Source organism: Leishmania martiniquensis, chromosome 15, assembly GCF_017916325.1.
Source record: "Leishmania martiniquensis isolate LSCM1 chromosome 15, whole genome shotgun sequence".
NCBI classification, from domain to species: Eukaryota; Euglenozoa; class Kinetoplastea; order Trypanosomatida; family Trypanosomatidae; genus Leishmania; species Leishmania martiniquensis.
In genome coordinates, this window is record NC_090150.1 from 330,906 (window position 1) to 343,031 (window position 12,126).

Sequence of the window (12,126 nt, forward strand, 5' to 3'; positions counted from 1 at the left end):
ACGAAGTAGAAAAAATATATATGTCCGTGAGGAATCTGTGTGCGATGTGCGGAAAGCGGACATCTCTTCTCTCCACACACGTGACTGGCGATCGCCGCACTTCCATGGTGCATCCATTCCTCCCTCCTCCTCCACCCCCCACTTCATCCGTCTATGCTGTTGGCACTCTGTGACTGATGCGTTTCTTTCTCCACGTATACCTGGTCTGTACGTCACCCTACCGTCCTCTTCGCCCCGCCTCACTTTGTGTGTGTGTGTGTGTGGATGCGGTCACCTGCATCTGTACTCAGCTCACTCCCTCCCTCACCCAGTCAGCATTGTCATCGTCATGGTGCGCACCCGCGAGAAGAAGTCAAAGGGCGACAGCGCCTTCACGAAGCGCAAGCAGAAGGTAGGGCGCAAGAAGCTCGCCCCTGCCACGGCCACGCGGGCAGAGGTGCATGCCCGAACCTTGCGCCTCGTCACCTCCACTGCGATGTCTGCTGCCATGGCGTCACCGCACGTAAAGGACCCGGCGGCCCATCCTGCATCGTCTGAGACGACCTCCGCGGGCATGAAGGACAGCGAGTTGAGGTGCAAGCGCCCCGTCATCTCCGTGCAGAGCTTCTCGGAGCTACTGTCCGTGATGCGCCACTACAAGGCAGCGCAACGCGCCTCGGCATTCGCGACGCTCACGCGCCTTCTGCGCCTTCAGAGGGAGAAGGATGAAGCCGCTGCGGCGGTCGCGCAATACGGCGGTGTCGCTGCTGCCAGTGCGGGGTCAAGTGCCTTTGAAGAGCACATGCGGTGCGCCACGAGTACGAGCGCCTCCGCGAATAGTGCGGGTGCGCCATCCTCCTCTGCCGCCTCCCCCACACGTCTCGCAGGCCTGAGTTCACTGGAAAGGCTCAAGTCGTTTGCCGCCGCACTCGATGTCATCACCGACACGGATGATGATGTGCGCCGTGAGGCACTGCAGTCACTGGAAGTTATGATGGACTACCAGTGGATATCATGTGAGCGTGACGGGTGCCTCACGTCCACCCCTTCATCGTTCCTGGGCGCGACGTCTACGCTCGAGGCCGCGGATCTCGAGCGCTGCAACGCGCTGCTCCTGAGCACGCGCGGTGGAGATAGCGGCCGAAGCGGTGGCGCCGCGGTGCCAGGGGACATCTCGGCGCCCAACTCGGCCGCGGGCACCGCGGTGGATCGCATTCAGGCGGTTCTTCAAGCGGTGCACGTGGCTCTCACCCACGCCCTCAAGCCCGTTCGGATCTCGGGTGCCGAGCTGCTCTCCATCTTGCTAAAAGTGGCGCCGCCGTCTCTGGTGCGTGCCGCCGCGCGTGCAGTCTGTAGACATCAGTCCTCGTACTACAACGCCACGCCAGCAATGAGGGTCGCCAGCGGATCGGCCATGGGGGCATTCTCGTCGCCTGCTGCAACCACCACATCGGCAGCTGGCACGAGCACCATGGCGGCACTGGAGGAGGCCCAGGCACGCGCCGCTGCACTTCTCGAGGAGGAAGAGCTGTGGATGCTGACGCTGGTGCGGCGCGTCTCCTCTCTTGTCTTGCGAACGGAGCACATGGTAGTGCTGCCGGCGCTAATAAGCGCTTTCCTTGGAGAGGGTGATGGTGGTGGTATCGGCTCCACCGCTGGTGACGCTTTAGCCTCTGAGCTACTGCACACGCCTTCTCTGATCGACAGCGACATCACTTCAGACGTTGTCCGTGCCTGCCGAGCCCGTGGCGGTGTCGATGGCAGCAGTGGTGCTCTCTGGCGCCACCCGGAGCTGGTGAACGCCTTCTTCGACGAAGTTGCGCCGCAGTGGGCGAGTCATTGGAAGGAGTTGATGGAGCTGCGGCTGGAGTTGCTGCGACAAGACGACAAGCTGGCAATGGCATCAGCCCTTGCCCGGTCGTTCGCCGTCGTGCTTGCATTCCTGAAACGCCAACAGCAGACACAGTATCTCCGCAGCGGTATCAGAGGCAGCGGCTCTGTGAATTTCTTCTCACGGAATCGCATGCACTACATCAAAGGCCTCTTCATCGATAAGATGCCGGTAACGATGCAGGAGCTGCTGCTCACGCCCTCCTTTAGGGCACCTGCAACCCCCTCCCCTACAGCAGCAACAGCGGCGGCGCCGGCGCCATCCTCGAGAGCGATGAAGGCGCGTCTGGAGCTGGGGCTGACTCTCGTCATGGTCTGCGTCCCTCTTGCCGGCACCGAGGAAGGATGGGAACTCATGCGCGATTACTTCTCCATCGTGTTTTCACTGCCCATCGCTACCCCGCCGCCATCAGAGCCCTTTCACTTCCCGTCTGTGGCACTATTGGAGATGTCGGTGCGTCTTTTTGTGCAGGTGATGCAGCTCTACCCGTGCGTCGCGCCTAACCTTCAGGTGAGCGGTGGCGGCGGCGCTGCTGCGATACCGTCTCGCCGAGACACATGGGTGGGCAACTTCTCTGTGCACCTCGTCTCCCGCCCTGGAGTGAAGGACGCTGGCCACCACACATCCAGAGCGGCACTTGGCAACACTGCGAGCCTGTCAGCGTCGTCGCAGCCCGCCCCCACCCTCCAACGGCACAAAACTGTGACTGAGCGTCTGCTCTTCTTCTTCCCTGGCGTCCTGACCACCGTTATAAGGCACCTGGTGCCGCGCTCCGAGTCTTGCAGCGTGCGCACTAGCGGCACTGCCAGCGAGGAGGTAGCCCTGGCTCGGGTGCTCCTCAGCACAGCCATGATGCTGGAGCGGTTCGCGGCACTTCCCGAAGACTTGGTCCGTTGTGGTGGTGCTGCTCTCGGGAAAGGGAAGGAGAACGGCCGCAGGGCCGCTAGCAAGTGCGGCGGCGGAACCCCAACAGCGCAGCGACTGGAAGAGGGCTTTGGCCTGGTACCCCGCCTCCTCTTTGCCCTTCGAGAGCAGACGCAGGCATGGCAGAAAAGCCCCGCAGCATTGAAGCGCGCGCGTGCGGAGGGTGAGGAGGACAAAGACAGCCACCTCAGCGCCGCACCCGAGCGGACGGTGGAGCACGCGGCGACGCCGTTGACGACGCGCGCCGGCGTGCTCCTGTCGTACAACGGCGTTGTCGATGCGATGGTGTACCGTTGCTTGAGGGTTCTCTGGCTTCTGAGTAGCAGCGGCCACCCTCTTCTGCGTCGCCGGGACACCCACTTAATGGGTGAGGGAGCCTCCTCCCCCGCATTGGAGCCCGTGTTGCCTCCGACATCCCTCGCCGCCTTCCTCGCCAAGTCCATTCGGCTTCTCTTCGGCAGCGGCGGCGTTGCTGGCGTGCTGCAGCGGTGTTCGGCCCCCACGGTGCTGCTGGCTCATAGCACGCTCTTCTACCTTTGCGGCAGTGGTAGGACATCGAGCGCGATCGCGTTGGGCGGAAGCGCCGGTGCGGCAAGTGTGGCCGCTGCAGACACTGAGAGGCCGCCAATGGCGGAGGCAGCGGAGAAGTGGACCGACGTACTCGATGTGCTCGGAACACTCCGAGCCCGCGTACACATGGATGTGTGACACGATGGCGTCAGAAATGGCCGAATGGATCAATAGATCACGTCTTGGTTGCTAAGGGAGCGCATGTGTCGCTTGTGTGTACCGCTGCCCCTTCACCCTCTCCGTCAACTCGTATCCTACCACCACTACCCGCTGAAGCAAACGTCGTCTCGCCCCTTCCCCTTCTCTGGAGTCGTTTACGCTGCCTTCCCGAATCGATAAGGGAACTACCAGAGTCCTCTACGCGTTTCTCTCTCTCTCTGCCTGAGTGTGTGTGTGTGTGTGGAGGGCCACCCGGAGGAGGGGGGAGGGGAGGGCTTCACTCCTCGACGTCGCATCCGTTTGGTGAAGGTTTCTTGTTATTCGAGTAACATCTAAGCGTGGAGCTGTGAAGCACGCCTCACCGCATCGGCTTGTCGGGCCGTGTTGGGATATCTCCCGTCATTGATCCTCTTTTGCAGAGGCGAGCCTTCCCCATCCATGCAAGGGCAGCAGACGCTCTTTGAATTGTCCCTCCCCCAAGCCCCTCTTCACAGCGTCGCACTTATATATATATATATATATTGTGTGTGTATGTGTGTGTGTCTATGAGGATATAGGCACGCTTCAGTAGCGCGGCAAGGGCACACGTACGCTCACTGTGCCGGATGTCTGCTTCCCCCCTCACCATCAGGTACTTGCTCAGTCGCCCTCCACCCCCTCCCTCCCGAGCATACACGCCTACATATACGGCAAACGCCCGCACGCGCGAACTGACTCGGCCGCCCACCGACAGAGAGAGAGCCGTTTGCCGGCAGCCATGCCTTCGACGCAGGATGCGTTTACGCAGTCGCGAGAGCAGGCGAGGGAGTACCTGAGCAAGGATGCCATGAGTGAGTTCAAGGCCAGCCTCGACCCCAGCAGCACCCGCGCCCGCCATGGTCTTTTGCCGAAGGAATTCCAAGCAGCCGACCAGGAGCACGAGCGGCGCGTGAACGACTACATCCGCGAGCACAGCACGTGGCGCAAAGACGTCTACATACTCCGCAGCTACGAGTACTGGAAGCTTCGCGCCGACTATTACCCGTATATTCGCCGTAGTGACGAGAAGGACAATTTCTTCCTCCGCGGCATCACGTGCCACCCCCGCCTGTCCGACTACCCCATGTGCAAGACCGTCATCCGTGACTACTTTGTGTGTCGTGATAAGAATCCGGTCCTGCAGGTTTTCAACGCATGCGCGCCACTTAAGGAACAGTTCTGCGCGTGCATCAACGAAGTTTTCCTGAAGAACCACGAGCGCGGCGACAAGAAGTTCAATGCCCATCGTGATGAGTTCTTTGAGGAGCAGCGGTCTAAGCGCTTCGCTAAGCTGCTAAGCCACGTGGAGGAGTCCATCGAGGCGAAGTCGAAGCTGCAGGACTGAGCGTGAGGCAGCAGAACTGGACGCATGGAAGCGTGTATGTGCAGCACGGAGTGTGAGAGGAAGAGCGAAGGGGCATTAGATGCGCGGGTACGCCTTCGTTGGCGCGCCTGCCGAGAAGCTCAGAGTGCTTTCTATTTCCTCCGTCTCCCCTTCCCTGCAGGCGCCTCAAACTCTTGCTCGCTCAGGGATGTGCCCGTGGTGGCGGGCATGTCAGTTGTGATATCTTGTCGTCACTCCTCTCCCTTGCCGTATATACACGTGCACCATAGGCAACCGCCGCCGCCACCAGCCCGTTCGCCATACAGCATGCGTGCGGCAAACAAGGGGGAGGTACGGAGGAAGAGAAGCAAACGTCTGTCTCTCTTCCGCACACACACACACACGCACGTGTGCACGTGTCTGTGTGTGCGTGAGCGCTTCTCCTCGCAGGCCATGTCACTTCACCCGCTCTCTCTCTTTTCTGCCAGTTATTTGTGAGGCGAACATCACCCGCCCCCTTTTCGCGTGTGTGCGTGCGTACTCTTTCACAGAAGACCAGCGATTCATTTGTACGTCAATTATATACTTCTAAACAGAAAGTGGAGACAGCAGCGCCGAAAAGGGTATCCGTCCTGTGTCGCCTTCTGCGCGTCGCTCAGCTTGAGACGGTGCCCCGTCTTCCACCACCACCGCCGCCGCCGCCTTCTGCCCCACTCCGCACCCCCCGTTTACCCCTCTCGTGCCTCCCGCACAAACCTCGTCGCTTTTCCTGCTCTTTCCTGTAGCCCAGGCGGCAGTCCTTTCAGACTCTCACACACGCACGTGAATCGATGGTGACCGTACTCCGGCGGGTCGGTGAGCTGGCGTGCCAGAAGGATTCATATCTGAGAGAATTGACTGCCACGGTCGTCTCGTGCGAGCCAGCCAAGAGGGCGACGAAGGCGAAGGGTGCCGGTGATGGCGCTGCCAACGGCGCCGTCGCGTACGACGTTATTCTGAGTGACTCCGTCTTCTTTCCAGAGGGTGGCGGCCAGCCGTGCGACTACGGCACACTGCGCGTTGTGGCGAGCGGTGATGACAAAGCCGATCCGGCGTGTGGCGTGACGGCGGCACCGCCACTCTCGATCACGAACGTGCGTCGGGTGGGGGACATGTGTGTGCTCACCAGCCCTGCTGCCCTTCCTGTTGGGGCCACAGTGCACCAGATCGTGGACTGGCCGCGCCGACTTGACCACATGCAGCATCACACCGGCCAGCACCTCCTCACGGCCGTGGTAGAGCGCTCCGACACGCTGCACCTGCCCACTGTGAGCTGGTCCCTGACGCACCCTTACTGCTTCATCCAGGTGGACGTGGACGCCTACGTGAGCGACCCAGCCTCACCCTACAGCGCTTACATCACCAAGGAGAAGAAAATATCGGACGATATGGTAGCCAAAATCGAGGCGCTCTGCAACGACGCGATCGCGCGCGGTACCGCTGTGAAGTGCGACGTGTTCGATAATCGCGAGGTGTACCAGCAGGAGCAAGACCGCCGGCGTCAGGCTGCCTTGGACTTGGCAGACAGCGCTGAAGAGGCCTTTCGCAGCCGTGGTATCCCAGAGGACGTGACTGGGCCAGTTCGTATCATCTCGCTGGGCGCAATCGATAGCTGCACCTGCTGCGGCACCCACCTGCACACCCTGGCACAGCTGCAGGCCATGTACCTCCTCCATCAAGAGGTAAAAGGGACGACGGTGAAGTTGTACTTCGTAACGGGCGAGCGGGCAACGCAGCAGTTCCACGCCATGTATCAGCGGGAGCGGCTGTTGATGCCGGAGCTGGGCGGCAGCAGGCCGCACGACTTTGTCTCTGTCGTACAGCGCCGTTCCAAGGATGCGGCGGACCTTGAGAAGCTGATGAAGCGGTGGACGATGGAGCTGGCGAGCGTAGAGGCGCAGCGCATCGCCGCCGCCGTGTCATCGTCGCCCACCGCCGCCCTCATGTTACCTCTGCGCCGCGACGATGTTGGGCTCGATTTCTTCAGCGAGGTCCGCGCACGGCTCGATGCGGCAGGGCTGCGCCGCGTCGTTCTCGTGTCTGCGTGGCCGGTGGAGCGGTGTGTGGCAGGCACGCTCGCCCACGCGAAGGATGTGGCGGGCCAGGTCTTTATCACCGGCGGGGAGTCACCGGCGGATATAGAGAAGGCTGTACAGCTGGCGAAGGAAACGCTGGAGGGGCTGAAGGGTGGCACCTCCAAGTATGGCTTCCGCGGAAAGGGCAGCCTGAAGGAGTGGGACACCCTCGTGGCTCGGCTGCAGGAGTGGCACATCCGCACGGAGGAGCCAAAGGTCGAGGAGGGCATTGCCGCTGTCATAAGGGACGGAGGAGTTTGATGTTGTGCTCGTCCGTGCACACTCTGCACTGCACCCCTCTCTTTCCCCTCCCTTCGCTGTCTCTCTCTCTCTACGTCATCCCCACCCCCTAAAGTCAGCGAGACGGGCGCTCCCGCCATCCTTTCTATGCGCACCGGCTGCGCGGTGGTGGAGAGCGACGCACGCCCACTGTCGAGAGGAGGTGAACCTGTTCAGTGCATGCCGCAGATATGCTCCTCAAGACGTGTGGTCTCGGCCACCCGCCATCTCATCCCCGTTGCGTTGCCCCTGGCGGAATATCAGACGCGGCATGTTTCCTCGGTCTGCTGCTGGTCCCAAGCACGCCGAAGAGCCTTGCTCGGCAAGTCCCCCCTTCCGCTGTCAGTCTCCCCCTCCTCCCCCTCCCTCCTCTTCTCTCTCTCCTCCCCTCCCCGACCTCCACCTTTGACCCCATCAGCCACCACAACCACATCGACGACAAGTGACAGAGCGAGAATACCTCACCTCCCAATTCACAAGCAGCGGCTCCTGAGGTGAGGTCTGTGTGTGTGGTGTGTGTGCGTGGGAAAGGAGTCTGTTGGCGCGTCAGCAAGTGCGTATGTGCGGCTCACGGCATACGGATACCACAAATTGGGGGAGAGAGACGACACACACAGACAGCGACGAGCCGAGAGAGGGCTGACGCGCGCTGAGAAATCAATTTTTTTTCCTTTGGTTACCTTTGCTTTTGCTCAAACCTCTTCGCGTGTCACACGCGGCACTGAAGAGAGGTGCGTGCCAACCGGCAACTTAAACACGCGGAGCCCGGGTGCAGGCACGTGTACACGCATCAGGCTACCTCCTCTACACGTCCCACCCACCCATCCCCACCCATCTTTCTCCCTCACACACACGCGCACACGCACCCCCGTCTACGTCTGCATCAGCGCGTTCGAGGCACTCTCCCCCTCTTCTGCTGCTGCTTAGCGGATATGAGCTTCGAGGACGGAAATCCGCTCTTCTCAAGAGGAACACCGCTCGCATCCGACTCGCTCAGCACCCAACCCCCTCTCAACCGCCCGGCATGCACATCCGAACCGCGGCAGGCTGCACGGCCGCGCAGTCTTCTCGGCCTGGACGACGATCTCTTCAATTACATCTGCTCCTACGTGCCGGTCAGCGATCTTCTTCGCAGCTTGGCCGCCGCCTGCTGGGAAGTGCGGCGCCGCGTGTCGGCAAGCCACACGCTGTGGCAGCAGCTGTGGATGCGCTATTTACTTTTCTTCTGCAACTCCCTCATTCCAGCGGCCGCGCCGGCCGCCTCCTCGGCGTTGTCGTCCGCACCGTCGACCCCCGAGCTGTGGGCAGCGGCTTTCTCGGACATGATGGGCATGCTCCACACCACAACTTCCTCGCCACACAACCGTGACAGCGTCTGGCACCTCTATTATTTTCACCACTCCGCAGAAGAGAAGCCGCACGTGGTTCATCTCGAAAAGCTGCACCTTGTGCGCGAAGTTATCACGGACCCGGCGGCGGCAGCGGCCCCTACCTTGCAGCGCGCCCCCAGCGAGCTCAGAACGGCGGAGACCCGTGCACAGCTGCTGAGCTTTGCGCAGGCATGCGGCACACAGACGGTGACCGATAATCTGACGCACCTGACAGCCCCGCCCTCCCCCTCCTCCTCCTCCTCCTCACCTCTCAATGACCCGCGTGAAAGAGTGCCATGGAGCGGAGCCATAGCTCAGCGCAGCTCGCGGCGAGTGCGCAAGCAGCAGCAGCAACAGGCAGATCGGCTGCAGCGTGTGTTGCACTTCCTTCTCTCGACAACCGGCCACCGGCCGCGCTTTCATGACCGGCTCTGGGGAGCCACAAAGGAAGCGGAGAGAGAGTTCATCCGGAAGACGCAGACAGAGGCAGGGTCCACGGCAGCGAAGCAATCTAAACGGCGAAACCCGCAGAGTCCACCGCTGTCGCATAGAGTGGCCGTATCGCCCCCGCCACCAGCGCGACCCCGGCCCATGAGCTGGCTCGACGATCAAGAGACCTCTGTCAAGGTGCTTCTCTTTGACGACGACACCCGCTCCGTCGGCGACGCCGCAGCGGTGCAGGAGGCGCGCTCCAAGCTTCTGGCATCCATCGCGAAGAACTGGCGCACCGCCTACGCCTCGCACTTTTACCTAAGTACGACGGACGGCAATGACCCAGGAAACCCTCTGCCGCCCGCCCCTGCGTCTCCCTCTCTCGATCCTGCCACGGAAACAGGGGCAGCAGGCGAAAGATCAGCGCCGCCTGTGCCTGGCGTCGAGCGCAGCCGCCAGCACCGGCAGTCGCTCGGCAGAGGTCAAGCCACATGGGAGCAGGTGTACCGTCGCTTCCGGGACGGCAACAGTGCCTCCATCCGTAGCACTGCGCGCACGCAGCAGCGGGCGGCAGCGCGGAGAAGAGAGGTCGGCATCGACGAGGACAACGACGACGCGGTCGTCCCCTCCTCGAGCAATCCCCTCTTCGATCTGCACCTGCTCGGCTACGAAAAGCGCAAGCAGGTGTACGCCGCTATGCTGGCCAGCACAGTCGAGGTTCCTGACGGCATGGGCGCGTTCTTTGGCACGTGCGTCTCCGAGTCCTTCTTGCGGTGGTGGTGCTGGCGGAACCGAAGACGCGCAGAGGCGAGGCAGGCACCCGTGGCGTTGTCGACTGGCGCCGTCGGCGATGATGATCGCAGAGGACTGCCAATGCGGCGGCGCCACATTGCGCTTGCCCCTTTTACTGCCACCCCCGATGACGCGTGGCTGCCACGGTCTCTGTGGGTGGTGCAGGTGGCTTCCAGAGGCCCACAGGACGACATAGGAGGCAACGAGGTGGAGGGTGAATCCGTCGCCTACAGCTCCTCCTACTCGGACGTGACCACAACGACAAGTAATGCCAGCAGCAACATGCCTGCCTCATCCTCCATCAGCTTTTCAGAGGAGAGAGAGGAAGAGAGCCATTTTGGCGCTGCAGAGGGCACAGGTGTGCTCGAGGCAGTCCATGCCGTGACCGCGAATGGGGCACCACAGTTCACAGCGTCGCAGACGCCGTCACAGCAGGCGCCGCCACCGCTGCTGCTGCACGACCCGCCGGTGGCATTGCTCTTCCCCCTTCCCCACATGCTCACGTACTGGTTCATGATGCATCACGTCTCCTTCTACAGCCACCAAGTATACAGGCGCATGTGGGGCGATCAGGAGCTCACCATTGCCGTATGGAGCCGTATCATCAGCCCGACGGGGCACAGCGTTGAGTGTCGCCTCTTCTACTCGCTGCGATGCGCGACTTTTCCGCGCATGTTCATGAAGATGATGTTTACCCCTGGGATGCTGCCACTGCTGACGCTGCAGGACAAGATGGCGGAGCGCTCGCCGTACTGCTCCTCGTCCTCATCCTCATCTCACTCGCATTCGTCTCCGGCTAACTCCAACGCCAACGATGGTGGCGGGGCCACATCCAGGTCGTCATCCGCGTCAACGGATCACCAGCCAGTAGACAGTCGGCAAATCTACGATCTCTTCTGGACCGGCTTTGGGCGTGTGGAGGTGGACTCTGGCCCCACCATCTCTCGACCGAATATGGTGCGTCTACGCGTCGCACTCGGGCTACCGGCCGACTTCCCAATGGGGCTTCTTTGGAATGTAGTGATGTTTGCGTCCGGCATTGGCCCGCTCGTTCTCAAAGACCACCGGCACTCCATGCACTTCAACTACGACAAGACGTTCACCGACGTCGTCGCAGACGAGTTCGGCGATCTCGCCTGTTTTGGCTACGGTGCCCGGTGGCCCAGCAAGAGGGACAACGCCACTGCGATGGTGAACCCGCTCGACACGGATGTGGCGCTGCGGGAGCGGCACACCGCCGCAGCGGTGTCACCCGCAGTGGGGCAAAGGCCTCTCATGCGAGCCACCGACGACAGCGATCAAGGCACCTTCGAAGGACGCGAGGCAGCAAGCAGCGCGCTTGATGGTGCCCATTATGGCACCCCCACCACGTCTGCGTCTCTCACGGACGTGGCGAACTGGTCGTGGAACCTGGACTCGGAATTTAGCAGCGTCGAGGGCTACTGGTCACAGCCTGGCAGTGACGTCTTCTCCCCCGGCAGTCCCTAACCCGACTGTGTTGAAAGGCGCAGGCACAGAAAAAGACACGTGTGCACGTGCGGAAGTCCTCTTGAAAGTTCCCTCGAAGCGATGTCCCGCACCCCTTGACTGAGTTGCGCCGCATGAGTCACTGCGCCGCCTCAAGGTCACGGAAGAAGTTTAGGAGCGTGGAAGAGCGAAGCGGGGCGCGGAGGGGAGGTTTCGAGTGAAAGAAGGAGGAGAGGCCGCTCACTATTCGCGCTGCAATGCATTGTCACCCACCAACCCTTCCTCGCCCACCCACCCCCACCCCCACCATGCCGCACAACGATTTACTGCAAGGGCCACATCGGCTCTATTAGCCAATGGTAGCGGATTATGAATGACGCGTGCGCGCAAATATATATATATATATATATATATATATATATATATATATAGATACCTACACCTTCATGGCAAGCGATGTGCGAAGTGCACTTGATGAAGAGTACACGCGTGCTTCTCCGCCCACCGCGTGTATTGCGCTCTACACATAGCGCTAAAGACGTACAGCCAATGATGGGAAGAGGTTCGCCGAAGCCGCAGGCGCGCGCGTTCTTCAGGGGCCGCTGAATTCTGTATGACGTATACGCGAGGGCAGTGGAGGGGATTTTCTTTCTTTTTTCTCTTTTTTTCAGATTCAGCGGCACCAACGCGAAAGCGTCGCTGGACGCTTCCATGTGCGCGCATCTCAGTGCACTCGCATTCGTTTTTTTCCGCTGCTCCCTCTCGCCCCTCAGCCCTCACACGCACACACCGCACGACAACCACACA

General features: G+C 61.2%; 4 protein-coding genes across 4 annotated transcripts; all 4 read left to right on the top strand.

The window, feature by feature from the left end:
* Positions 1-328: 328 nt before the first annotated feature.
* LSCM1_06905 (uncharacterized protein) lies at positions 329-3,502 on the top strand (the record flags this gene model as incomplete). Its single annotated transcript, XM_067324306.1, has 1 exon — positions 329-3,502. The coding sequence occupies one exon, from the start codon at positions 329-331 to the stop codon at positions 3,500-3,502; it is 3,174 nt and encodes a 1,057-aa protein (XP_067179977.1).
* A 778-nt stretch (positions 3,503-4,280) lies between these two features.
* LSCM1_06906 (uncharacterized protein) lies at positions 4,281-4,886 on the top strand (the record flags this gene model as incomplete). The annotated part of the gene is made up of 1 exon (XM_067324307.1): positions 4,281-4,886. The coding sequence occupies one exon, from the start codon at positions 4,281-4,283 to the stop codon at positions 4,884-4,886; it is 606 nt and encodes a 201-aa protein (XP_067179978.1).
* Positions 4,887-5,695: 809 nt separating this feature from the next.
* Positions 5,696-7,240, top strand: LSCM1_06907 (uncharacterized protein; the record flags this gene model as incomplete). The annotated part of the gene is made up of 1 exon (XM_067324308.1): positions 5,696-7,240. The coding sequence occupies one exon, from the start codon at positions 5,696-5,698 to the stop codon at positions 7,238-7,240; it is 1,545 nt and encodes a 514-aa protein (XP_067179979.1).
* Positions 7,241-8,190: 950 nt separating this feature from the next.
* On the top strand, positions 8,191-11,340 carry LSCM1_06908 (uncharacterized protein; the record flags this gene model as incomplete). The annotated part of the gene is made up of 1 exon (XM_067324309.1): positions 8,191-11,340. The coding sequence occupies one exon, from the start codon at positions 8,191-8,193 to the stop codon at positions 11,338-11,340; it is 3,150 nt and encodes a 1,049-aa protein (XP_067179980.1).
* Positions 11,341-12,126: the final 786 nt, after the last annotated feature.